We start from the raw sequence: 25,836 nt of genomic DNA, 5'->3' as shown, positions 1-25,836 counted from the left end.
AATGGAAGCTTTTCTGTGTCACACATGATAGTAAACTAAGTATCTTTGGGTTTTGGACTGTTGATCTGACAAAACAAGACATTTGAAGATGTGTCCATGAAACTCTAGGACAGGCATTTTTCACTATTTTCTGACATTTCATTGATTAATCAAGAAAATAACTTGCAGATTAATCAATAAAGCGTCCTCTGGTTTAATTAAATCCTTGCGGGTGAAAGTGTGTTTCAGTGTGAACTGGTCATATCTCACCTTACAGGCTCCAGGCAGCAGGTGCAGTTTGACATATGGGTCGGCTAAACCGTTGAAGTCCATGGGCTTCAGACCCTGCAGAGAAAGAAAAGCAATAGTTCACTCACACAGCAGACGGGTCACACTGTAACAGCAACAGCACAGGTGTAAATAATGACTTTCACTTAAGGTCCTGGTTTTATGTTTGCTGGTTCACTGTCACAACTTAATGACATGTCTGCTGTGAAAATGATTCAGTTATTGGGTCAGGTCTAGATAAATAATATTACTATTTGCTTTTATGTTTTGAGAGGACACATAATTGCTACCTGGCTTGTATTCACTGGCAGTATGTTGTTAAGCTAAGGCTGCACGATAGGACCCAAAAAATAAAATTGACAGTTTTTTCAAGCAATGGGACGATTCACAAATCTTAGTCGACTTTTTTCCTGCAAAATTCAGAAAAACTTAAAGTCCCCCTCCACTCAGAAACATGTTTTTCTTTTTATTACTTCAGTTGAATGTTTGAGCTTCTCTGTGCAGAGTTTGTTTTCACATTCATCTGCTGAACGAGGAAAGTTTCTCTGAGCTCACTGAAAATATCACTTTAAGGAGCGGGACTATGCACACAATTTGTGACATCACAACTAGTTTGAAGCCAATCGTGGTCCAGTATGCAACTTACACAAGTGTGATGTGGAAACTTGAAGCCTCCAGTGCACAAACACTGAGAGTGGTTTTTTCATGTGTCCAGTAGGAAAACTTTTGAAATGTAAAGTACTTTTTTGTAAATTACTAGACTAATATATTCATATATTCTGGAATTTAAAGTAGTATTGAGTATTAAACATATTTTGTAGGCAAGAGAGTTGGGCAAGAATCAGCTGAGGCTGATGGGAATGTCATTAGTTTTACAGGTATTTGGTCATAAATCAAAGTATTGGACAAAATGAAACTTTGACCAGATTATAGAGCAAGAATTCATCCTGAGGGGAACATGAATGTGTGAGTCAAAGCCAAAGATGTCAACCTCATGGTGGCGCTAGAGTCAAAGTCAGATAATCACCCTAAATAATGAATGTTGGAACCAAATTTTCATAACAATCCGTCTAATAGTTGTTGAGATATTTCAGTCAGACCAAAGTTGCTAAAAATCAATGTACAAAAAAAAAAAACAAACAAACCAATGAAGAACAAACAAAGCACAAAACGAATTTGTATTTTTCCTGTTTAATCTAACTTTTTTGCAAAAAAAAAAAAAAAAAAAAAAAAAAAAAAAGCAAAGTTTTACATCTTCCTCTGAAGGTCATAGGTTCATAACTCAAAGACGTAATTATGTAACCAGTGACGATGGTTCGCACGTAGACACTAAATCAGCTAAAACAACCTTTTTTTAACTTGTGTAATAGAAAAAAAAAAATTTATACAGTCATGGTCAGCATTTATATACAGTGGTGTGAAAAAGTGATTGCCCCTTAAACCTAATAACTGGTTGGGCCTCCCTTAGCAGCAACAACTGCAATCAAGCGTTTGCGATAACTTGCAATTAGTCTTTTACAACACTGGGGAGGAATTCAGGCCCACTCATCTTTGCAGAATTGTTGTAATTCAGCCACATTGGAGGGTTTTCGAGATTGAACCGCCTTTTTAAGGTCATGCCACAGCATCTCAATAGGATTCAGGTCAGGACTTTGACTAGGCTGCTCCAAAGTCTTCATTTTGTTTTTCCTTCAGCCATTCAGAGGTAGACTTGCTGGTGTGTTTTGGATCATTGTCCTGCTGCAGAATCCAAGTTCGCTTCAGCTTGAGGTCACGAACAGATGGCCGGACATTCTCCTTCAGGATTTTTTGGTAGACAGCAGAATTCATGGCTCCATTTATCATAACAAGTCTTCCAGGTCCTGAAGCAGCAGAACAGCCCCAGACCATCACACTACCACCACCATATTTTACTGTTGGTATGATATTCTTTTTCTGAAATGCGGTGTTACTGTTACGCCAGATGTAATGGGACACACACCTTCCAAAAAGTTCAACTTTTGTCTCGTCAGCCCACAGAGTATTTTCCCAAAAGTCTTGGGGATCATCAAGATGTTTTCTGGCAAAAATGAGACAAGTCTTAATGTTCTTTTTGCTCAGCAGTGGTTTTCGTCTTTGAACTCTGCCATGCAGGCCATTTTTGCCCAGTCTCTTTCTTATGGTGGAGTCATGAACACTGACCTTAACTGAGGCAAGTAGTTCTTTGGATGTTGTTGTGGGGTCTTTTGTAACCTTTTGGGGTAATTTCGGTCGGCCGGCCACTCCTGGGAAGGTTCACCACTGTTCCATGTTTTCACCATTTGTGGATAATGGCTCTCACTGTGGTTCACTGGAGTCCCAAAGCTTTAGAAATGGCTTTATAACCTTTTCCAGACTGATAGATCTCAATTACTTTCTTTCTCATTTGTTCCTGAATTTCTTTGGGATCAGGGCATGATGTTTTAGCTTTTGAGGATCTTTTGGTCCACTTTGTCAGGCAGGTCCTATTTAAGTGGTTTCTTGATTGAGAACAGGTGTGGCAGTAATCAGGCCTGGGTGTGGCTAGAGAAATTTAACTCAGGTGTGATAAACCACAGTTAAGTTAAGTTTTAACAGGGGGGGCAAACACTTTTTTAAAAATTTTTCTCCTTTAATAATAAAAACCTCCATTTAAAAACTGCATTTTGTGTTTACTTGTGTTATCTTTGACTAATATTTAAATTTGTTTGAAATTTGTTTTTGATCTGAAACATTTAAGTGTGACAAACATGCAAAAAAATAAGAAATCAGGAAGGGGGCAAACACTTCTTCACACCACTGTATCATTAACTTTTCTATGTGTTATATATGTTTTCTGATTAATCACCTATTTATGTAATCAAACTTCTATGAACTCACTCCATTTATGATCTTATGATTCCTGAGTTTTTCCTGTCTCACAGGTCTTCTTCACTGATATAAACACTGTAGTACAAAGACTAAAACAGACCGCAGGGTTGATGATTTTTCATTGAAATCGATGGGATCAAATGAAACAATCTGAATCTTTTTGACCTCATGAGCAGTTTGCAGATTATCATGAAAAATTGCTCCTAAATTTCTCGTAACAGCTTTGACATTTGCAGTGACGGCAGAGAGGCGATTTTTTTTCTCCCCCCTCGGGGGTTTATAATGAGGCTGAGCGAACAGAAAAACTGTGCTGTGACCTTCTAGACGTGGCTGGTCTAAAAATGTAATCTCACATGTGACGGAGGACAGATACACATTTATAATATAATGTGTATTTAAATTGCATTCTGCCTGCACGTTTGTATGCTGGCTGCAGCTCACTATTAATAATGTGTCCAAGTTTTATTTTGCCTTCAAGTGTTTGTCGCATTTATTAACTCGCTAGAAGAGTCTGTATGATCAACAAACTGTTTCACAAATGAGAATTTTTTTGTCATAGACGAATATGAGCTGTAAGTGGACGTAAAAAAAAGCTTCCATTACTTGTTGACCTGCATATAATGTTAATATAATCAGCACTGAATCTCAGAATTCCTGTGAGTAATGAACATAACAGTCTCACTTTTACACCTCTTGTTCCAGTAGTTTGAGATGTTTGGTCATATGTGACTCAGACTAAGACAACTTTATTTATCCTGAAAGGACAATTCAGCTTGGCAGTGTACCCAGACCATGCATAAGAAACAAAAAACAAACAAACAAATAACAGACAGATCTATGCCAGAGACAGTCAGTACACAGGTACTCACAGACATGTAAATAAAGAACAATAAATAGATCCATAATAAATAAGTTAAATCCTAGTCCCAGCAATAATGAGCCCCAGAATGATTAGTTAAGACTATAAAACTCCATGAGTATGGAAATATTATTCATTCCACATACTGCTAGCAAGATTTAACAGCCTGATGGCAGAAGGAATGAAAGATTTTGAGAGACGATGTGTCTTCACAAGTGGCGCTGTAAAAACGACGGCCTGAGGGCATTAAAATGAAGTCGGAGGACAGGATGTGGTCGGGTTGGGAAACTATTCCCTCGTGCTTTTTTGACCACCTGCCTCTCCCACAGAGAACGCAAGTCTCTTTGCCGGATACCAGTTATCTTAGAACAGACCTTCACAATATTATAGAGGCAGTTCTTGTCCTTGACAGAGACCCCCAAACCAACAAATAAAAGAAAACATTAAGATACTTTCAATAAAAGACTAATGGGTGGATCCTTTGTTGGCCACGCTTCACAATACTCTCAGTGTTATACTTATATGTGTCAACAATCTCAACATTGTCTAGGAAGTGTTCAGGTCAGGGAGGGCACAACCATGGTCAGACTCCGAGCCTTGAGACAGAAGTATCATCGGAAAATTTCACCAGATATGTGGAGACAGACTGTCGCCTTAAACCTACTTTCTAATCTTTCTGCCACATGTTCATCTTTAAAATCTGTAGTAATATGCCTTTCATCCACTTCATATGTTCAGTAACAGCAGCAGATACAATGCCGTTTGTATATTAACGAATCTAATCTGTCCTTCATCCTCACAGAGAAAGTTCCTTCACAGCAGATGGCGCTGAGTTAATCCACTTGTTCAGGTTTTGAAACAGCGTCTCTGTCTGCAGCCAGGAGGGAAATCATCGACATTCAAGTAGTCGAACAAAGAAAACACTGGAGGAAAAGCTGAGAGGCAGCAGGTGCTCACATTATCTCCCATCTCAGAGATAATGAAGCAATTTAAAGCTCAGTTCTGTTCCTATCAGTGTGCTTTTCTCTCATGTTGTTTCTCTTTGTGACATTCACACTCTGTATGTCTGCTGTTATTAAAACTTATAAACTCCAAAAAACACAAATCCAGCTGCAGAGAGAGACAGAAAACATCTCATTAAATTTCTGTCATGATGCTCTCAGTATGACTTATGTCATGATGTGGAATAAAATGACACAGTGTCCCTTATTAATAACTATGATTATTCTCTCACAATAATACACAATCATGTGATGCATATGTCTGATGTTTTTTGTTTTTTTTAACTAGGTGTAAGAATTCATGAGAAAAAAATGCACCAAAATCCAGTTTTTAAGCAAGTTTCACACTTCTAACCAATCAGAGGAGGCTAAAGTCAGGGATGGGAGCTCACAGCGGTCAATCAATATGTGAACGGCACTTCTGATCTACGACAACCAATCAGCAGCTTCAACGTCTTGAGTCTGACGGCCGCTAGCTGCTCCAACTGGCTCCCATTCACAAAGCCTCAACTTCTCTCTAGAAACACTGAGTCAGTCATTGTTTTCAACGAGTCATTATGGCCTCAATCTCTTAATTCAGGTCCTCTAATAAGTGCTCTGGTGGTCATTTTAGAAATTATTGCTCCGTTAATAAGATTTGAAGACTTATAGTAGCTTTGATGTTTGCTGTGTGGGCGTTGATTGACAGTTAGCTCTGAGACTCACTGAGACTCGGATTATTGTCGCAATATTTCACTAAGTTTAATGTGACTTGATTATGATACCTGCCCTGTTAGCACAGTTTAGCTAAAGTAGCTAATGTGTTCCCAGTATAAAGTCATTTTCTTGTGAATATTAGCAGATTTAGAGAGATGAGAACTCCAGCAACGCTTGTAGTATGAAGAACAACTTTATTAGTTGAGCGACGCGTTTCGGCTTGTGGCCTTCATCAGGGTGATGTATTATTTTTTATTATTTTTTTTATCAATTTATATTGTTGTATTATGTATCTTTCTGCTCTCTCTATACACAGCACTTTATAAAGCTTTTTATCTTTACTATTACTACTATTATTATTGTTATTATCCCAATCAAAGTGTTTCTAATGTATGCCATATCTAATAGGCACATTTTTGGATTAACAAAAACCCAAGTACCACTAGTTGCACCTTTCTAGTTAATGGACCAAATATGGCGTCACCCATGTCCCTTCTTGGACAATAATTGGCCTGAAGTCACATGACCATATATCCAACCCATCTTTGTAGATGCCCCATTGGCAGATATGTGTCTGGATGTATATGATTGGTTGTCTTTTTTTTCTTTTTTTTTAAAACTTTTTTTTACCTTTTTTCATACCGAACTTACTTTATTTAAATGTTGTTTGTAATGTGTTTTATGATGACCCTGATGAAGGCCACAAGCAGAAACGCGTCGGTCAACTAATAAAGTTGTTCTTCATACTACAAGTGTTGCTGGAGTTCTCATCTCTCTAGACTTCTTTCCCTTCTCCGTGCACCGTGCCAGAGACCCTTACTTTGCATCTACAATATTGGCAGATTTAACTGCAAAAAACAAACAATTCATTAATTAACCTGTATTTTAATACACCAGTAAACATGATTTTTCCCTGAAAAGTATTCCAACTGCACATCGCTGTCCTCAGAAACACACAGTTTGCACAAACTATCTTTTTTTCACTGTCTGCAGGACTTAAAGCTGCAGTCAGCTCGCTGCGTTGATTCGTACAAGTTAAGTTCATCTCGGCTCATCTCGTCACTTTTTGTCCATCTCGGTTTAATATTCACCTCCAGTCGAAACATTTCTGCCTTCTTGGCTTCTTCAGTTCCTTCATTTGACGTCCAGAGCCAGCCCACCACTTATTCCCAGAAAAACTAAAAGTCTTCAAAGTTTCATACACAGTTCTGAAATTCTAGGTTCCTCATTTAGACTTTTTCCTCTGCAGGACTGTGCTGAATATCCGCTGTGAAAGGTTCTGCTGTTCTCTGCTTTCTTTTGGAATTAGTTCCTGGAACTAAATTAAGGCTCCGCTCATGACGTGATACTAACACCAAATCTAGATTAAACCCAGCAGGAATTACTTACTAGCTTCTGATTTCAATCATCAATCATCACAATGATGACAAATGTTCTATTTCCAACCCTGATTCATCTGTACCAACACACTCAGCGCCGAGCCCAGCCTGCTAACCTGGAGGGCCACTGTGTTGTCTTTCATCAGGTTCCTCACCTGAGACCCACCTGGCTCGGTTAAAGTGGCCTCAGGATCTCCACCATGATGAGCAACAGTACGAGGAGAAAGATGTACAGTCGTTTGTACTGTAACTCAGGGCGAGCTGTCACACGGGAGCTCTATCTAACTGAGCCACAACTGAGGAACTATAAAGAGACAACAGGCAGCGCCGTCATAAATCTGCCAGTCACCAGACACCTAATCTATCCGTTACAGAGCTGAGTGTGTGTGCAGGTATCTGCCGTCATCCAGGAGGTCTCCTCCGAAACTCATCTCAACACCTGCTGTCCTGCAGCTCTTATCTCACCTCCCAGCGTTTAACATCTGCTCCGGGATTCAGAGTGAGCGGGTCAGCGGGATGGACGACCCGACTGACTCAGCAGTTCAGAGAACACACCTGCTGACAGCGATATTTGGCTGCCATCATGTGATTTAAATTTATTTATATTATGCTTCGTGCACTGATGTGGGAACCTCAGGGATAAATGTGAAATTTACTGACCAAATCACAGGATAATCTGTTCAGTGGACTGAAATGTCATGAGTCAGAATAGCACAAAAATGAATTTGGACTAAAATGATAGATTTTTTTAATATTTTCCACTGCAAACTAAATAAAATTCCACTGATTCATTTATGTTCTTAGGTGGAAATATGCAGGTGATTCTAGTCCTGCGTAAACAGGGTTTAACTTTGTATAACACAATTTATTTCTCTATATTCCTATTTTACATGCAGAGCTGTAACTGTGGCAGCTCTAGTCCACATACTTTTGGCCATGCGGTGTAATGTAGCTTAGCTGTCAGACTGCAGGAAGTAACCTGTTGTCATCCTTTGGAGTCGTCTCTAAACAAACTAACATGTCACCCAGTGCAGCGGTGTGACTCACTGACGTGTTTTTAATAGTTTCTGGACAACGACGGAGGAATAAGATACATCAAGCTTTGGAGACGCACACAATATTTGTTAGTAGATCAGTTCATTGTTGGTTTGGATCCAAACATGAGATTTGTTGACATGAAGAGAAATATATAAAATCACCAGCCTTATCATTTAAGTTATCTTTGTTGGATTATCAGTTTATTGAAATAGGAATTGTGATTTCTACATTAATATGTTATCTTTTATATTTTGACATTTACAGTCTTTTTAGCATCAAATTCCCTCTTTGTGTTTCCTCGGACAGTGTTTCCCTGTTGAGCTGCAGGTGGAAGTATAGTAACAAAAAGAGGGACTTTGGCACTAAAAAGACTGTAACGTTGAAAGATATCTACTTGATTTGACTCATTTGGACGCTGAAGCTTCATATTAGCTTCAGATAAACTTTGAAATACGTTTTTGCACAGAAGGAGGACTGTGGATTTTGTCCTCCATCACTTCCGTTGTAAGGTCATTATGAAGGGATCTTCTAATGGTCAGTATGAACAGGAGGAATGATTACAGCAAGAAAAACAGCTTTAATGTTCATTTGGGTTCCTGACTGTTGGTTTAACTTGAAAAATCAAGCTCTCAGCGCCTGCAGGCATTCTTACCTTTGCCCGGAGCACAGTGCAGTGCAGCTCGCTGGAGCTCCGCTCATATCTCAACTCAAACTCCAGCGTTCCCAGAGCAGCTGAGGAAATAACACATGAAGACAGAGAGGAGAGAGACAATTATCATAACTCATAAAAAACCATGATTTATAACCGCCGCGTCAGTGGACAGAAAAAAACGACATTGTTCAAAACGTGTCAGAATAAATTGAAAGCATGCGAGAGAACAGAGAGATATCTGCAGCACACCATGCATTCAGAGGACGGAAATCTCATTTAGTGGAGCAGCACCTGTCACATGAATCTGAACAGAACTCATCACATGTCAACACGCAAAATCCTCTTAAAAGCACATTTCTCAGGGCTGGTTACAAGCATGCAAACATACCGCTTGAAAAGGTAGAAAGATGTTCATACAAGGAACACACACCAAACACAAGCTGCTTTTCCTCCAGTGTAGTTATATAAGATTATGCAGTATGATTCACAGGGATTAACATACATTATATCAGGTATAAATACCAACAAACTGTTTATACAGTACATGTGGTATCATTCATGGTTTACTTCAAACAAAGGCAGACGTCACTGCACGATAGTGCTGCCCCACAGTGATGAAATCTGAAGAGGAATCATCTCTGCACAAAGGAGAACCTCAGATAAAACATATTCTTTGTCACTGAAAGGTCTTTTATGTTTGATCAAAGCCTGGAGTTTTAGTTACGTGAGACAGACCGTCAAACTCTGACGCTGCGCTCCTCCTTCAGGCTTTCCCTGCTCTGATGAATCTGAAGCCTCGTTATTAAAAAAACAAAAGGAAATCATCAAACAGTGACTGCAAAACAAATACACACATGTTGATGAGGAAATAAAAATGGCAAAAAACCCTAGTTGGTCTTTGCTTTAGTCAGAGGGGAGTGACATTCAGCCTGCGTCATTTACCACAATTCATTTTCATGTTGTCACTACAGAGCAGGCAGAGAGCACAAAGGAGTGATTTCTTCCCTGTTAGGAGACCATGTCTTTTCCACTCCCCTTCACATCTCATTCTTCTTCTGGAGAGTGATGCCTTATAACCCGAGAGCCAGTTCAAACACATTCAAGGCGTCTCTGCAGCATTCATCATGTTTCAGCTGCAGTCTGCTGCCTCATCAAACACTTTAAATGTGTGTAATCCACTCGAGCTGTGGAGGGATTCTCACTAAAACACTCAGATGTGTTTCAGGAGGTCTGTGCACTGCATTATAAATGTTATTTTAACATAAAGTCATGAATCATTTATCAGATGTTTTTCTGGGCTGAACTCTAGAGGTAGACAGGTGGGGGAATGACCGTTTGTGTTGTGGCTGCTGAGAGAAATTAGACTCTTGTGTTGGTGGTTATTGATCACAGCGGAGTCACTGCAGCATCTCTGCATCCTCACTTTGGTTCAAAACATACTCAGACTAAAAGTAGCTCCTACCTTCTCTGGCTGAGTTCAGCCCTGTCTCCATGAATTATATTCTACCAAATCGCAACAGCAAATACATTTTGCAGGAAATGTAATGCTTCCAAATTATATTTCTGTCATCATAATGAAAAAATATATTAATTAAGGTGTCTGGTAAGTGGCAAAAATGTTGAAACTGAACGTTTGTGTTGAATGTTCAGTGATGTTCCTTTTGTTTTCTGTCAAAATATCCGAACATGTAATAGTATATCTACTGGCAGCGTCTACAACATCATTAAAGACTCTGCTTTGATTAATAATGACAATTATGATAATAATGTCTGATATGTTTTTGCACAAAAATAGTTAAATCACAAGTTAAAATCTTCTCCTTCATGTAAGAATCACAGGATGTCCCCTACTTCACTGTAAAGTGGCTCCAAACTAGTGTTTTCCTGACCTTAAAGAGGACACATTCTGCCAATCTCCAGCTCTACATTTATATTCTGGGAATATCTGGAATATCTTTACATGATTTCCAGTTAAAAACTCCTTATTTATCTTCTACTGGTCCTTTATGCAGCCCCTCAGTTCAGCCTCTGTCTGAAACAGGCCGTTTTAGCTCCTGTCTCTTTAAGGCCCCGCCTCCTGATAAGCCCACTCTGTTCTGATTGGTCAGCTTCAGGAAGCCTCCTCTGGCTCCGCAGGCTACGTAAACAAATTAGAATTAGATCTGAAATATGAGAGTGGACAACGCATAGAAACACCTTAGCAACCACCTTAGCAACCACCTTAGCACCCACCTTAGGATACTGTTGCATGTAAACACCTGATCCAGGTTTTTGAACATGGTTTGTTGGTAGAGAAAGGAGAAAGGCAACAGATGATCAGAAACCTGGATACTGAATCATGTATACAGGGAGATGAATAACTAGATTTCTCTTGTTCCATGTTAGCATCATATCCAGAATATAAGACTCAAAACCAGGATACTAGTGTGCATGTAAACACACTCGGTGATGTATAACAGTTTTGGAAAGCACAGACCAGTGATGTCATCCTGCTGATTACTGCTGAAAGGGGCGTCAGATCAGAAAACACTTGTATGTGTTCCTGACTTCATGGACCAACCACATATTATGTTGTTTAATTTGGAGGACTGGTTGCTAGCTAGCAAAAAAACTACAGCTAACATGTAGCCAACACTCAAGCCACCATCAAATCTCTTCAAATAAGGTGAAACTTCACTTTGCGTTCCATCTTGAAGTCACGCTTAGTGTTCAACACACAGCCTGTATATAAAGATGGACTTATGAACTCTTATTAACAGCATAATTTCTAAAATGACCACCAGCACACTTATTAGAGGGCCTGAATTTAGAGATTGAGACCATAATGACTCATTAAAAGCAATGATTGACTCAGTATTTCCTTTGGAGAAGTTGAAGCTTTTTGATTGGGAGTCAGTTGGAGCATCTAGCAGCTGTCAGTGGCACTTTAAGATACTTCAGCCTCAAGGTATGGTAGCTGCTGATTGATTCAACACTGTTAGGACAGTTTTATATTGAACAACAACTATTGATCACAACTGCAACTTAGTTACTAGACTTGAAATAGCGTGCTGAGTCATGCAAACAGGCGAGTCCTGCAGCTACAGTCTATCTTTGATGTTTCTGCAGATGTGTACAGATACACAGTAACAACACACACAGACACATGCCAACAGCGAGGCTCACTGCAGTCGTCACTGTCCGAGCTGTTGATCTCCACCGACGTGTCCACGCTGCTGGTCAGCGACAGCGACCCGCCCCCGCCTGCCCGGCCGTGGGGCAGCAGAGGCGACAGCAGGCGAGTCCCGCCCACGCCGGATGCCACGGAGCCGGGGCTGAGGGACAACGGGGAGACGGCGGGGGTGGGGGAGACGGGGATGGGGGAGGTGGGGGACAGGCGGGGGAAGTAGGCAGAGATCTGTCGGATGGGTCTGATGGGGCCGGGGCAGACGTCAATGGCCATGTGTTCCTGGATGGAGATGCTGAGCTTCTTTCCTCTCCGCACCGTCATAGAGTCTGAAACAGCACAAAGACACTTAGTTTAGTTCGTCTTAAACTAAATTCTGTATTTTTCTCTACGTTTATGTTTTTCTCCTTGTCAACAATTCAATGAATTTCATCTGAGAGCCAAACCAACAAGTCCCAAGACAAGATCCAAAGGTCCTAAGAGCCACAAGTCAAGACCATCAAGTCCAAAGTCCTAAATGTTCTGGTTTGAGTCCTAAACAAGTCTTAAGTTCCTTCAATAAATATAAAGCCTGTGCAGGATCAGAAGTGACAGAGTCCATTTCACTCAGGTATCAGAAAAACCTGTTTCACAGACCTGAGACTTGCAGCGACACAGCAGGACCCAACCAGACTCAATGACACTGAAGACAGTTTGGACTTCTCAGGTCCACTCAGAAACTAGGAACCAAGTGGACCCAAGAAGCAAACAAACTGTTTTTAATTAAAAGTTTTTAGTAGTTTTTGGACATGAGCAGAGGTTTACGGCACAGAGGAATAAGATATATCAGGCTTTGATACACACACAACACTTGTTAGTAGATCAGTTCATTGTTGGTTTGGATCCAAACATGAGATTTGTTGACAGTTTGCTCGAAGCCAAACTGACGGACACATCACACCTCACGCCCTCAAAGTTTGTGTGGACCTGACAGTTTAACATTTCCACTCTCTGCAATAGTCACTGTGGGAAAACTGCGACCATTTGATTCCTCACAGCCTTGCCTATTTTCATTTTGTCTGTAGCACATCTGACACAATTTAGCCCCAACAGCAGCCCCCACGGCCCACTGCAGGTATCTGACAGCAGGTGTTTAATGAGGAGTGTATGTGTGAGCGTCTGACACATGAAAAGAAAGGAAGAAAATTGAATGTGTATGAAAAACAGGGAGAATGGGTATGCAGGGATTTGAGAAAGCAGAGAGAGAGTCTGTGTGTCGCAGCGTGATGCTGAAGGAAAATGAAGCAAGTGTACAGAAAAAAACTCACCAGCCAGTTTAACAACCGCTGTGCTGTAAAGCAGCGGTCTCAAACTTTTTCACTTCAAGGACTCTTAAACTGACACAAATTAGACCAGGGACCCCCATCTGATAGGATCTTTGCTTTTAGATGTTTTATTACAGAAAGTGTATGAAACCCATGACCTAAATAGTCAAACATTGTGTTACTTATGGATGGAATTATAGTAAAAAATAAATGATTCCCCTTTTTTCTGGGGACCCCCTGGAACCCTGTCAAGGACCCCTGGGGGAGAACCACCACTGTAAAGGAACTGTATAGATTTAACAAGAAAGAACAATTAGCATATACAGGACCAGAACTACCCAAGGGTGCAAACACAGCTCCATAATGAGGTTTCCAGATTCCTACTCACACTGCTTGTTTCATGAGCTTCAGAGGCCTCCAGACAGAACAGTTAAACATCACTGAACCTCTGCAGGGAAAAATATTCCTGCCTGTTTCACCCTGCAAGGAGGCTTCTTCTAGCAGACAGGTCTGTCTCACACTTCACTGACCTGTATCACAAAGATATCTTAGCCTGGTCTGGAGGGTTAGGCCAAATTTTTCTCTCTGTTTGTGGCTCACTGGCGCCATTAAAAGTATGCAGAATTAGCTATTAATGCTTCCTTATTGCAGTGTAGCCGTGGACGTACAGACAACTACCGCTGGATTACTATTTACAAATGTAATGATTCTCTGGTAAGTTCTGGATTTACAGGGAGCGTCTTCATTCTATCCGTCTCACTCAAATCCTTTTTACATCTTTATGCACCAATTTGAACAAACCTACTCATTCAAGGGTTTTTTTCTTTATTTTAACTTTTGACTGGTACTGTATAAATACCTAAATACCTATATTTACTGACAGCTGACATTAATATTTAAACCTGCAATTACTGATTTTTTGTCCACATATTTTCATCAGAAACAAGTAGTGAACACAACACTGACACATCATTAGCTTTTAAATTGATATGTTGAACTTATTAGCAAACAGTTGTTTATTTCCACATCCAGCAGTTACGGAGCAACATTATCATTCATGTGGAGTCGTGTTTCTGTCCACCTGGTGAATGTGAGTCCAATATTCACTCTCTTTTAGCTCTGTTTTTGCTCTCTACCAACTCCTGAGGGAAATATCTGGCTCTTTAGCTGCTAAACGCTCCACTATGTTCACCAGCTAGTCTACAGCTGTGTCTGTTTGCCGTTTGGTGCTGAGCAGGTAGTGTACAGTGACTTTTTACAGCTTTTTCTCTGTAAACAGCTGCCTGCTGCAGCCCAAAACGATACTATGAGAGTGCTGAGAGTGAGTTGAAGAACAGTAAAGTTACAGCCAGACAGATAAACAATGAGCTGAAACTCACTATAAAGCTCCATAAAGCCGAGAGGAGCCTCACTGATAATTCTCTGTAGGTTCATCACTACGAGCCACAACCAACACATTACTCACTGACAGATCAGACTGTGGTCTTATACAAAATATCATTTCATTCAATAAAGAGTAACTAAAGGAGGGAAAAAGCTCTTTGCATTTCAAAAAAACACTGAGAGTGACTTTGCTCCTGCCAGTGTGACCAGGTCTTGTGAGTGCACTGTAGTCATTAGTAGTCTGTAATTAGTAATTAGTAGTCTGGGTGAAACAAAGGCAAAATTAAAGACACAACAATCTAAAAACTTGCACTGCTGCATTCAGAAAGCTCAGTGTTCAAAGAGGCGAGCAACATGAAAGCTAAGAATCTGATCCGCTGGGAGTCTTGTGCATTCTCCCGACAGATGAAACAGTGGACAGATTGGATGTATCGTCTCATGAGAGAGGAGCGCCTGATTGTCTTTTGTGGTCAAAGTGAAGAGGTCCATCTGTGAAACTCAGTAACAGGCTGAGGGTTCGTGCCTCTTGTGTTGTCTGACAATCATCCACTTATATGATGCCTCACAAGACCAAAACATGACGTCTGTCAGCAGCATCTTTGTTAAAAGGAGGCAGAACAACAACTTCATCCAGTACTTCTCCTGTGATTTAAAATGTGCTGTCAAAGAATTGTTTCTTCTACGGTAACGTCCTGGTTGATTTGGCGCCACCTGTGGCCACTGGTTGTAACTACTGTTTTAATTCTGCAGAAAAACTTTGAGCGTCTACTTTCTACTTGTTTACAGAGGAGCCAAATACATTCACCTTATAGGTAGACAATATGAAACCAGGGCAGGAATGGTGGACAGCCATTAACGATGAAAACTACTATATCACAAGGTAATTACAAAATGGCCATTGCTGAAAAAAAAAGCCAACTATAAACAAGTGTTTTTTCCCATTCTGTATTCCTGTTTCAAATTTTTCTTTAAAGGAATATTACTTAAGGTAGAAACACGAGACTCCTGGATTATATAATCATCCTACTGGTTTATATTATGACCAGTAAAAAGTAGTGGTGCGCGCAGCTCCAAGTCTTAAACTGAGTGTTGTGTGCATCTTATTAAGAAGATCGATCCGTGAGTGCCAATGTTTTGTTTGTTTTATATTGTGACCACCAGTCGTTTCTGATAAATCACGTTGTGTCTGACATCTACAAAATACTACAATACCCATGAGCCTCAGCAGCTGTTGCTATGGAGAAGAAGCCAGTAAGAAGTAATGAATTCAAAATGCTTTGTTGTCGTGGTTACGGCGCCACATTTTGTTTACAACCACAACAACAAAGCATTTTGAATTCAGCAACTATGGCGTTGCTGATTTCTCTCAAAAGTGATCCAGAAATTTAAAAAGTTAACTGATTTACACGGTACAACAACACAAAATCATTAGCTTCCACTCGCCATTATGATGCCTTCATGTCATATCGAAGTTATCGTAATTACGAGTTTCCAACTTGAAAAAGCATTCATGTCAATGTCCAAGTCATAATTATGCACGGGAAACTGGGAAAGGTGCCTGAAAACCAAACAAACATGGACGCCTCGCATCAACTAAAGTCAACGTAATTAAACCCAATTTTAAGTGGATAAGATGTAATTTTCTCAATGCACAGTATTTTAGATCCTCATATGACAGACTCAGTTATCATACAACCTTCCTGAGTTGTCAGAAGACGTGAACACTCATCAGTGCTGACATGGGAATCTTTCCGATCCTTCTCATCCATCCAACGTAGCGTGAACGCAGCGTTAGCAGAATTTTGGAGTCAAAGTTAACTTCTAACCTGATGTTTTTATGTACACAAGCTTTGACATTTTTTTTTTTCAAAGAACCAGATATTTTCTGCCACAGTCGTTCATCTTTTGTTCTGATGATTCAAGCAGGAGAGTTTCACATTGATCCAAACTGTAGAGGAGAAAGAGAACTGTGAGTCACTAACATCATCTATGAGAAAAATGAATGAGACTTTTACTGCAGGAACCAGGAACATCTAAAATATCTCCTCCTACTTCACACCTTTGTAGTGCAATGCTAAATCTGTGGACATGTGGAATTCATATTTTCTCCTAGGAAATAGCTAAAAAAACACATAAACCTGGAAAATGATCATCACCTGTAAAGTGCTGATTGTAATAAACAATATGTGAATTTATTAAATTGTGTTTTACATATGATATTACAGGTTAAAGTTGTTTCCTACAGTTCACAGGTAAAATGTCAATATATCACACACAACATGCTGGAAAATGTGCCTCACATGAGATAAATAAACATGCTGTTTTGGAAGGGAAGAATCTTAATTTATTGGCTCATAATTATGATGTAAGACATTAACGTTTGCAGAAGTCTCCAGCAGAAGACCAAAGGGTCACCTGGCAAAAATGTTCAACCTGGCTCAACTTTTGCCGCATCACAGTACGATGTCACCTGGCGCCGCACTGCGTTGGCCAATCAAATATGTGCAAAAGTTCATTCATATAAGATTAGAGTTGTAAAATCATGCCTCATAGTATTATAAATTCTTGACATGTGTTTGTGTATTGATTGTATTTGATTTTCTCCGCAGCACCTGCAGCCACATGCCTGCACCATCTTCAGTGGTTTAAAGCCTCTTTGCATCTGTATTAATGGCTCACAGTGAACTGCTCCATCACAAGAATACAATATGAGGACGTGTGAATTTATTTTGTTCATTTCATCTTGCAGTAGCATGGTGAAAACATTCATGAATCAGCTCTCCTCCTACTACTGCTGCTCGCCACAGCCTTTCTGAGGATCCAGAATCCAGCAAAACACAGCACATTCCTCCTTAAAAGGTTGATTTATTCATTTAGGTTATTACCAACTTCATGCAGAGTATAAAACCAACAACTTCTCCAAGCTCATCACCATCAAAAACTGTTACAATGACGGTTAAGATCCATATGATTGTTCTGTGATCTGCTGCCACTGCTGCATACGGTAGCAAGAAGATGTGACGAGTGATAAATCTACATCTCAAGATCCAAGAAAATAAAAAATAAAAAACTACAGAAATATGAACATTTGATCAACATCTCATTCTGTACCCATTGCTTTTTATTTTAGATATAAAGCCTCGTTATGGATTTACTGCAGAGCGCTTTAAAGAGGAAGCAGTTACACACCGAGGATCTCTGTCGATATGTGAACTATATTTCATCTCACATCACTTTCTCCCACTGTTTTAATGTCTTATGGTCTTTTAACATCTGATTTATGTGCTTCTTTCATGATGACTGTCTCCTACGAGTTAACATGAAGGAAGCTGTGGGGTTTTATGTAGAAAATCAGGCGACACGTTTGATATTTGGAACCCGCTGTTCAACATTATCGGCTAATAAGAAATCCACTTATTTTTTATCCCTTCAACACATCACTTAAATTTATAATTAAAGTGACGTTAAGTTTATAAGAAAAGTTTAAGGAAGTTATTTAATCATTGTATGAAACACTTCATAGCTGGTAATATCACTCTTTTATAACTTACAGAATAAACATAACTAGTCTTTACTAGTTAAGACTTAGTACTTAACTTTAAAAAATATGTATAGATGTTCGGATTAGCAACGTCCAGCCACTGAGTCGGGTCATTGATCTACTTGTACGGAGGGAGGCTGAAGGGGAATCACAGCAGACCAATCAAAGTTGATTTATTAAGGTATCATCAACGCTCAGGTTCAGGCAAGGTAGCAAAATAATTACTAGACATGTCTAAAACAAAAAGGTTTGTTTAACAAGCGAAGTGAATGCATAAAAACTTGTCAAAATTCTCAGCTAAACACACGTCAAACTGCATTAACATCTGCAGCATCTGCAGGTTTTCTCTCGGCTGTTCTACATGATCTCTTGAGTTTACGCACAGAGCTTGTTATCCAAGGTGATGGTTTACTATGAGATCTCCTTTTCACCATGAACAGCGCAACAACATTCAAGATGTATGAATAAGTGAATCTTTAATAACTTATCATTTCTGAGTAATAATGAGTCAATTTTGATAACGATCCAAAATTCATAATATAAGATACTCATTTTGAATTATTAAGTCATAATTATGAGACTAGTCATAATTAATTACTACAGTTGTCATTATGTAATTATATTACAAAACTCTGTGTCACAAGAAACTCTGTGTCATTCATCATCATCATTCATTCAATGTTTTCTGTAATTATGATATATTAAATAACAATATTTACTCATTACATCACACTTTGGAGATATGATTTATACTAATCATAGATCATGCTGTCAACATTAATTCTTTTGTTTTTTATCGCACAGCAATTTTCTGCATGTATTAATTTATTTGCGGGCTGTTTCAGACGACTGGCTCTCCGCTGTAGTCATGTTTAATTCAGGGAGGAGCAGTGTTTATCAGCGGAAACATTCTCCTACATGAAAGTGAAATCTGGTGCACGTCCAGTGACTGATATTCAGTCACAGTGGGATTACTGGTGAGACTCAGCAGTGGAGAGTTTAAGCTGAGGGAAAGCGCAGTAGAGTATGCTAATGAAGACACATGAAATGCTGTCCTATCTCACCTGCCAGTCACTCCCACTTTCTTTATTCTTGTCCTGGTGTCTGCAGATGCTTTCTTTTCTCGCAGAGCTCTCTGGCCCTCTGTGTTGCTTGTTTTTGTCCTTTCTGTGTGTAGATATGTCAGCGGCTTCATGTTGCTCTCTGCATTAACAGTCTCTCCCTCGCCTGATGTGTGACTGTGGAGAGGTGACTTAGTGGTCAGCAAGTGCCGTCACTTTGAATACTGACCTGATCACTGAGAGACAGGTGTGAGAAGGAAAAGCAGTATTCACATCCTTTACTTAAGTAAAAGTACCAATACAGCGATGTAAAAATACTCCATTACAAATAAAAGTCCTGCATGAAAATTCCTATTTCAGTAAAAGTACATAAGTATTATGAGCTTGATGTAATTAAAGTATTGCAGTAAAAGTACATAAGTATTACGAGCTTGATGTAATTAAAGTATTGCAGTAAAAGTACATAAGTATTATGAGCTTGATGTAATTAAAGTATTGCAGTAAAAGTACATAAGTATTATGAGCTTGATGTAGTTAAAGTATTGCAGTAAAAGTAGTGGTTTGGTCCCTCTGACTGATATATTATTATATATGACATCATTAGATTATTAATAGTGAAGCATCAGTGTTAGAGCAGCATGTTACTGTTGTAGCTGCTGGAGGTGGAGCTAGTTTACACTACTTTATATACAGTTAGCTAGTTTAGTCCAGTGGTTCCCAACCTAGGGGTCGGGCCCCTCCAAAGGGTCAGCAGATAAATCTGAGGGGTGGTGAGATGATTAATGGGAGAGGAAAGAAGAAAAAACAAAGTTCTGATACACAAATCTGTTTTCAGTTTTTGGACTTTTTCTCTAATCTTTGATTTTTGCTGAAATATTGGATCATTTGAACATTTATTGAAATGAAAGCATGTGAGAAGTTTAGAGGGAAAAATCACTATTTGGTGGAGCTGTTAACAACTCATAGACATGTGAAATGTGACCCCGACTACACACTGCTTTTTGTAAGACGTCAAAAGACAAAAAGGTTGGAAACCACTGGTTTCATCTTTAACAATGTGTTGTATTTTAAAAGCTTGTTATATTATCCATTGTGTCAAATCTTCATCTGAAAAGTAACTAAAGCTGTCAAATAAATGTAGTGGAGTAGAAAGTACAATATTTCCCTCTGAAATGTAGAAAGTAGCATCACATGGAAATACTAAAGTAAAGTACAAGTATCTCAAAATTGAACTCAAGTACGGTACTTGAGTGATTGTACTTTATTACAATGACAGATGAGGCAAGGATGCACTCAGAACTGATACCAGCATCTCATATCATGCCAATACTTATCAATTATTACTTGATCAATCCTTTCAGCATTCATCCACTGATGATCAATCTAAAAGACTTAATCAAACTTTAAAAGCATCATTTAGAGTTTATATGTTCATATTTCAACAAAATGTGTTTCAAGAGTTCAGACCTGGACACACTGGGATTTAAAAACGGAAAATGAAAATTTTGCAATGGAATTCAGTTCGGTCCGATCCAAACACTTGCAGAGGCGAAGTAAATCCACGCAAAGTTTCACGTCAAAGTCAATTTTGTCAATTTCCATTGTGTCTTGACAGTGCTGACCTTTCAGGGGATGGAGAGACCAAAATGGTACTGATGGAAGCTATTGTCGCTTATTAGCTGTATGGCTAACATCCTGTTTCATTTAACCTCCTATCAGAGTAAAAACTATTCCACAAAAGATCAATAATGGTTGACAGACAGTTATGAGACAGGAGTCGAGGCTACAAATACGTCTTTAAATGAACTGTGTGAACTTATTGTTCTGTTAGCAACCAAGCTAAAAAGCTAACAGGTTTGCTAACAGACCAAGCTTTTATTAAACAAAATGGTGCGCAATGGTGAACAAAATGTCAGGTAGAGGTAAATAGAACAGCAGAGAGAAAATACAGAGAATCTGTGCAGTCTGTAGACAAATTTCCCATCTATAGCTTATTAAAATCAAAGATGCAGCACAGAAGGATGACAGAAAACACGTCAACACAACATCCTGATAGCTTATATATGGACATTTTCAGCATTTAGAGAGAAAGCAACTTGCTGAAAACCATAAAATTACTGTTTAAAGGTGAATTTCTATGTAACACTCAACCTTGCATTTTCAAAACTTTACCACACCACCACTGATAGATGTCTGTCAGCTCCGGCTAGCTAACATACAACATATATTCCCGTAAACAGCAGCTAGTAGCAGCGATAATGCTCAACCAGACTACACAAAGTTAACTTTACAGCTAGTGAAAAATTAACTAAGAGTACCGAACAATCTCCCCTCACACAAGTAACATTACTATGAAAACAATAATGTAACGTTAGCATGAAAACAAGAAAGTTAGCATGAAATAATAACATAACATTAGCATGAAAACAATAAAGTAACATTAGCGTTAAAACAATAAAGTAACATTAGCATAAAAACAATAAAGCAACATATGATAGTATGATTATTGATCAGCCACACTGGATCATGACAAGAAATCTGATCACTTATTTGTTTGTTTTTCGCTGAAAAATTATAAACGTAATGATGCATTTTCCACCTGAAGCCATCAGTTTCTACAGAAACACTGAAACATGTCACACTAGTCACCAAAGTATTGATCAGAGTCTTCATTAAATGGCCTTAAACACACAATAGAGTGAGCCGTCTGACATTAAAACAAGCGTTTCTTCCTGCAGTTTCAGTGTAAAATCATCCACCACCTTCACAGAATCCAGCACTCTGACCAGATCTCTGAAGCTAACAGCTAATTCTGCACTATAAGCTAACAACGACGTTTCCTTCTTGGGTTATTGAACATTTTTTATCTATTACTTCTCTTGTGCAGACACAAATATAACAACTTTTACTCTTCATCTATTAAGCATAATCTATTGTTATTGTTTGTCTCAATTGCCGTGATTTTACTTATATAATGTGTGTGTACATACACATGCATATTCAAAGCCTGTTATTTATTTAGTTTTTTTCTTTTTTGATTATTTTTTGTATGTGACATACATTCAAAACAGAATAAATACAAAAAAAAGTCCTGATTCATGTAACCTGTTGAATAAACGTGTTTCCAACAATACATTTTTTTCCTCAGAAAACACCTTCACCACTTCTCATCTTTTTCTCTGCCAACGCAACTTCCTGGAATCAACCAGTAACATCAGGTCTGTGTCCGTCTTCATCTGCATGCAGCTGTTGAGCTGTTGAATTTTAATCTGGTGTTTTTGTGCCTTTGACTGGAGGTTCTCAAACCCCAGAGAGAAGCAGAGAAATATTTTTGGCAGGCATTGGTTTAACACCAACCTTGCCCGGGTTTTCCCCTCTGCCCAAAGAAAATGAATTAGTAATAGCCAAATAATGTTTATGCATGTAGTAGACTCTGTAATGCCACCTGATTTCCTCTTTGCAAATTGCATTAATTGATAAGGTATTTTTATGAGGTTTTTGCCAAGAAGTAAATTATTTTTTTTTGTTATTTTGTCATTTGATAATGATAATTTTCATGATAATGATTAAAAATCTTGAATGGGCTCCCTGCAGTACCAATATGGACCACCAGGGGCCTGAAGATATTAAAAAACAGTAATTTTAACCAAAAGACGGTTAAACGCTAAGAGTAACACCACCTAAACAGCTACAGAAATTCAACTTACATGTTACATGCATTTGTAATAATAATTCAATAATATATTAAAAAAGTGTTTTATAGTTAAATTGCAAGTAAAATTCATTTTTTTCCCTTTTTTTTCCTCGAGTTCTATCTATCTGTCCATTTTTCATAATAAGGAACTAAATCTATAAATCCATCGTTTGTTTTCTGGGTTGTACCATTAAATGCTTCATGAAATATTAAATCTAAACAACAACAAGTAAGACTGTGCACAGTATTTGAGTAAATGTACTTTTTCAGCACTGATTTGTACGATATGGCTGCGATTATATCTGACAATGATCAATTAATCAATTCATCGTTTTGTCTATAAAACATCAGAAAATAGTAAAAAGTGCCTGTTATCATTTCTTAGAGCCTAGGGTGATGTTGTCTGATCAACAGTCCCAAATCCAAACATACAGTTTGCTGCCATGTATGACACAAAAAAGCTTCAAATCATCACATTTGAGAAGCTGCAACCAGCAAATATTTGGCATTTTTCCTTTAAAAAAAAAACATGGGGGGCAAAAATGTAAAAAAAAATATTTGCCGATTCATTTTCTGTTGATCAACTCAAATCAATTAATCAACTAACTGTTGCAGCTCTACTTTGCACCACTAGAAGCCAAAATGATGAACAGAGGAGGCAGAGATTTTTTTTTGTTTGTTTTTAAAAATGCAAAATCCTTTGAGAAGTGAATAATCCCAAAGAACAAGAAAACAAATCTGCAGTAAAACAGTAAAAAAAAATGATGATTTTTCTTACCTTTGTTTGTGTGAGTGAGGAGATTCCTACACAAACAAGTGGATATCAGTGCATGAGGAGTCCGCACTAACAGGTGGTGAGGGAGGTAGCGAGCTGAGCAGCCGAGTGGTCGAGAGGTAAAAGGGGGGAGGAAGAGGAGGGAGGAGAGAGAGAGAGAGAGAGAGAGAGAGAGAGAGAGGGAGATCTCCCTGTGATAGATTTGGCTTTTAACCCTTTATCTTCCTTTGGTTTTCAGTGCAATTCCTCTTCTTCTTCTGTGTTTAATATCCTTTCTCGGAGCCTCACATTCATCTGAAATGTCAACAGCGATGAAGCTCTTCCTTTAATCACACTACACATGTATTAGATTAACTCTCTCCCTCTCCCTCTCTTTCTCCCCCCCTCCTCCTCTCTCTTTATTTCCCGAGGCTGCAGATTGCAGAGGGGAGACCGGAGCAAAATAATGTGCCAAAAGCAGCATCTGTCTTTCTCTTTCTCACTGTATAATTTGTGGTTAATGGTGGTTAATGATACACGTGTGCATCCAACACACATATACAATCACACATCGCAGTTATGTCCTCCTCCCCACCAGGAAAGGGTGTAGATGATCTGGCCCTTGTGTGTGGCCTTCGTCCCTTCTCCCCCCCCCTCCCTTCTTCTTATTCTTATTCTTTTTCATCCTCCTCTTCCTCCTCTGTCACCACCACAACCTTTTGTTGCTGCTCTTCTTCTCTCCTGTGGTCAGACAGATAGGTGTCCCTGGGGGCGAAGGAACCCCTCGTTAAAAAACCCCTCCTCATCCTCCTCTCTGCATCTCATCCACCCACACACTCTCCTCCCGCTGCCCGTCCATGCATGCCAAATGGACGAGGGAACCCTGAGATGATTTTTTTTTTCTTCCATTTTTCATCCATACCTCTCCTCTCTCGCTCTCCAATCTCTGATCTTCAGTGTAACATACTGTGATACGAAACCCCTGCAGGCTGGTTCAATGAAAAAAAAATATTACTAGTCTTGTTTTGTAAAGCCCAGATGGAACAATTCCCTTTTTTAATTTTCCACCAGCTGAAAGCGGAGTCCAACCAAACCAAACCAAACTAAACCTGAGAACAGCCAGAAACAGCCGTATCTGTTCCTGTGAGACCAGAAGGATATTTACTGGGAATAATAATAAAACAAACCACAGGGTTGTGGTTAAAATGCTGGTTAGATGCGGTACAAATATGCATTACAGGGGTTATTTTGTGTTTCAAAAGAGCAGTCAAATATAAAATACTTGAGAGCAAACCTTTGGCATTTAAGTAAAAAAATATTGTGTTTTGAGATCAGTTACAAATCAAATGAGACCAAAACGGTTATCAATTGTTTTGCAGACAAACATAAATTAATTGAAATTTCCATTTCAAATCAAAAACCATCACAAAACATTTTTCCCTTTGAGTGCAGTTGATCAGTTTTTGGTTTCACTCTTACAAGCTTCCTGCTCGGTGCAGAAGACTTTGTTTGCCGTAGCCTTTGGTTGCAATTTAAAATCTTTTGGTTGAGCATCAATCACCCTCTAATTGGCAGGATGTGGCGTAAGTGATGCGTCTCTACGACATGGTATGTTTAAACCTGTGGTTAACATTAACTTAGTTAACTGACTAACTCGAATTCAGATTAGTGATGTAGTAGTTTATTCATTTTTTAAGTAAAACTGTCAAATATGTGCTGGTTCTATTATTGTTTTTAGTTTTTATTTTTATTTCTGTGTCACATGGGATTACAAGACACCGCTATTCTATAAAACACGCATCTTCAGGTAACACATATACAAAACATATACAGAAGCATGTGGGAAAAGAAAAGAAACATCCCAAATAAACTGTAAACAGAAAAGAACGGAAGCTTTCTCCAAGTAACTGGCTAATTTATGTTTATGTGAACAGCCAATTAAGTGTTTGTGCATCATCCATATTTACAAAATCAATATTTATTGTTATCTGACTAAACAAAGCATTGTGCAGTTCCCAATCACAAAGGACAGTAGAAAACATAATGGAACTCATTTTCTGGATCATTTAGACAGCACATTGGACAGATCCGCTTTTTCTCTTTTAGATTAATTAAACCATCCAGTTTCCACAGTCAGTGGTGAAATACCAGATCTCAGCTGGGTAAACAGAGA

The 25,836-nt window shown here is 38.8% G+C and overlaps 1 protein-coding gene across 1 annotated transcript in view; it reads right to left on the bottom strand.

The window, feature by feature from the left end:
- doc2a (double C2-like domains, alpha) overlaps positions 1-12,250 on the bottom strand; it is a 56,536-nt gene extending 44,286 nt beyond the window's left edge. Inside the window, exons 1-3 of the mRNA XM_044332586.1 lie at positions 11,926-12,250; positions 8,761-8,840; positions 250-324 (exon numbers count right to left, since the gene is read on the bottom strand). Coding sequence (XP_044188521.1) covers positions 250-324; positions 8,761-8,840; positions 11,926-12,250 — 480 coding nt within the window. The remainder of the gene's footprint in view (positions 1-249; positions 325-8,760; positions 8,841-11,925) is intronic.
- Positions 12,251-25,836: the final 13,586 nt, after the last annotated feature.

The sequence above is a fragment of the Thunnus albacares genome, chromosome 17 (assembly GCF_914725855.1).
Source record: "Thunnus albacares chromosome 17, fThuAlb1.1, whole genome shotgun sequence".
Lineage (NCBI taxonomy): Eukaryota > Metazoa > Chordata > Actinopteri > Scombriformes > Scombridae > Thunnus > Thunnus albacares.
Note: the sequence above shows the minus strand (reverse complement) of the source record. Positions and strands in the feature narration are given on the sequence as shown.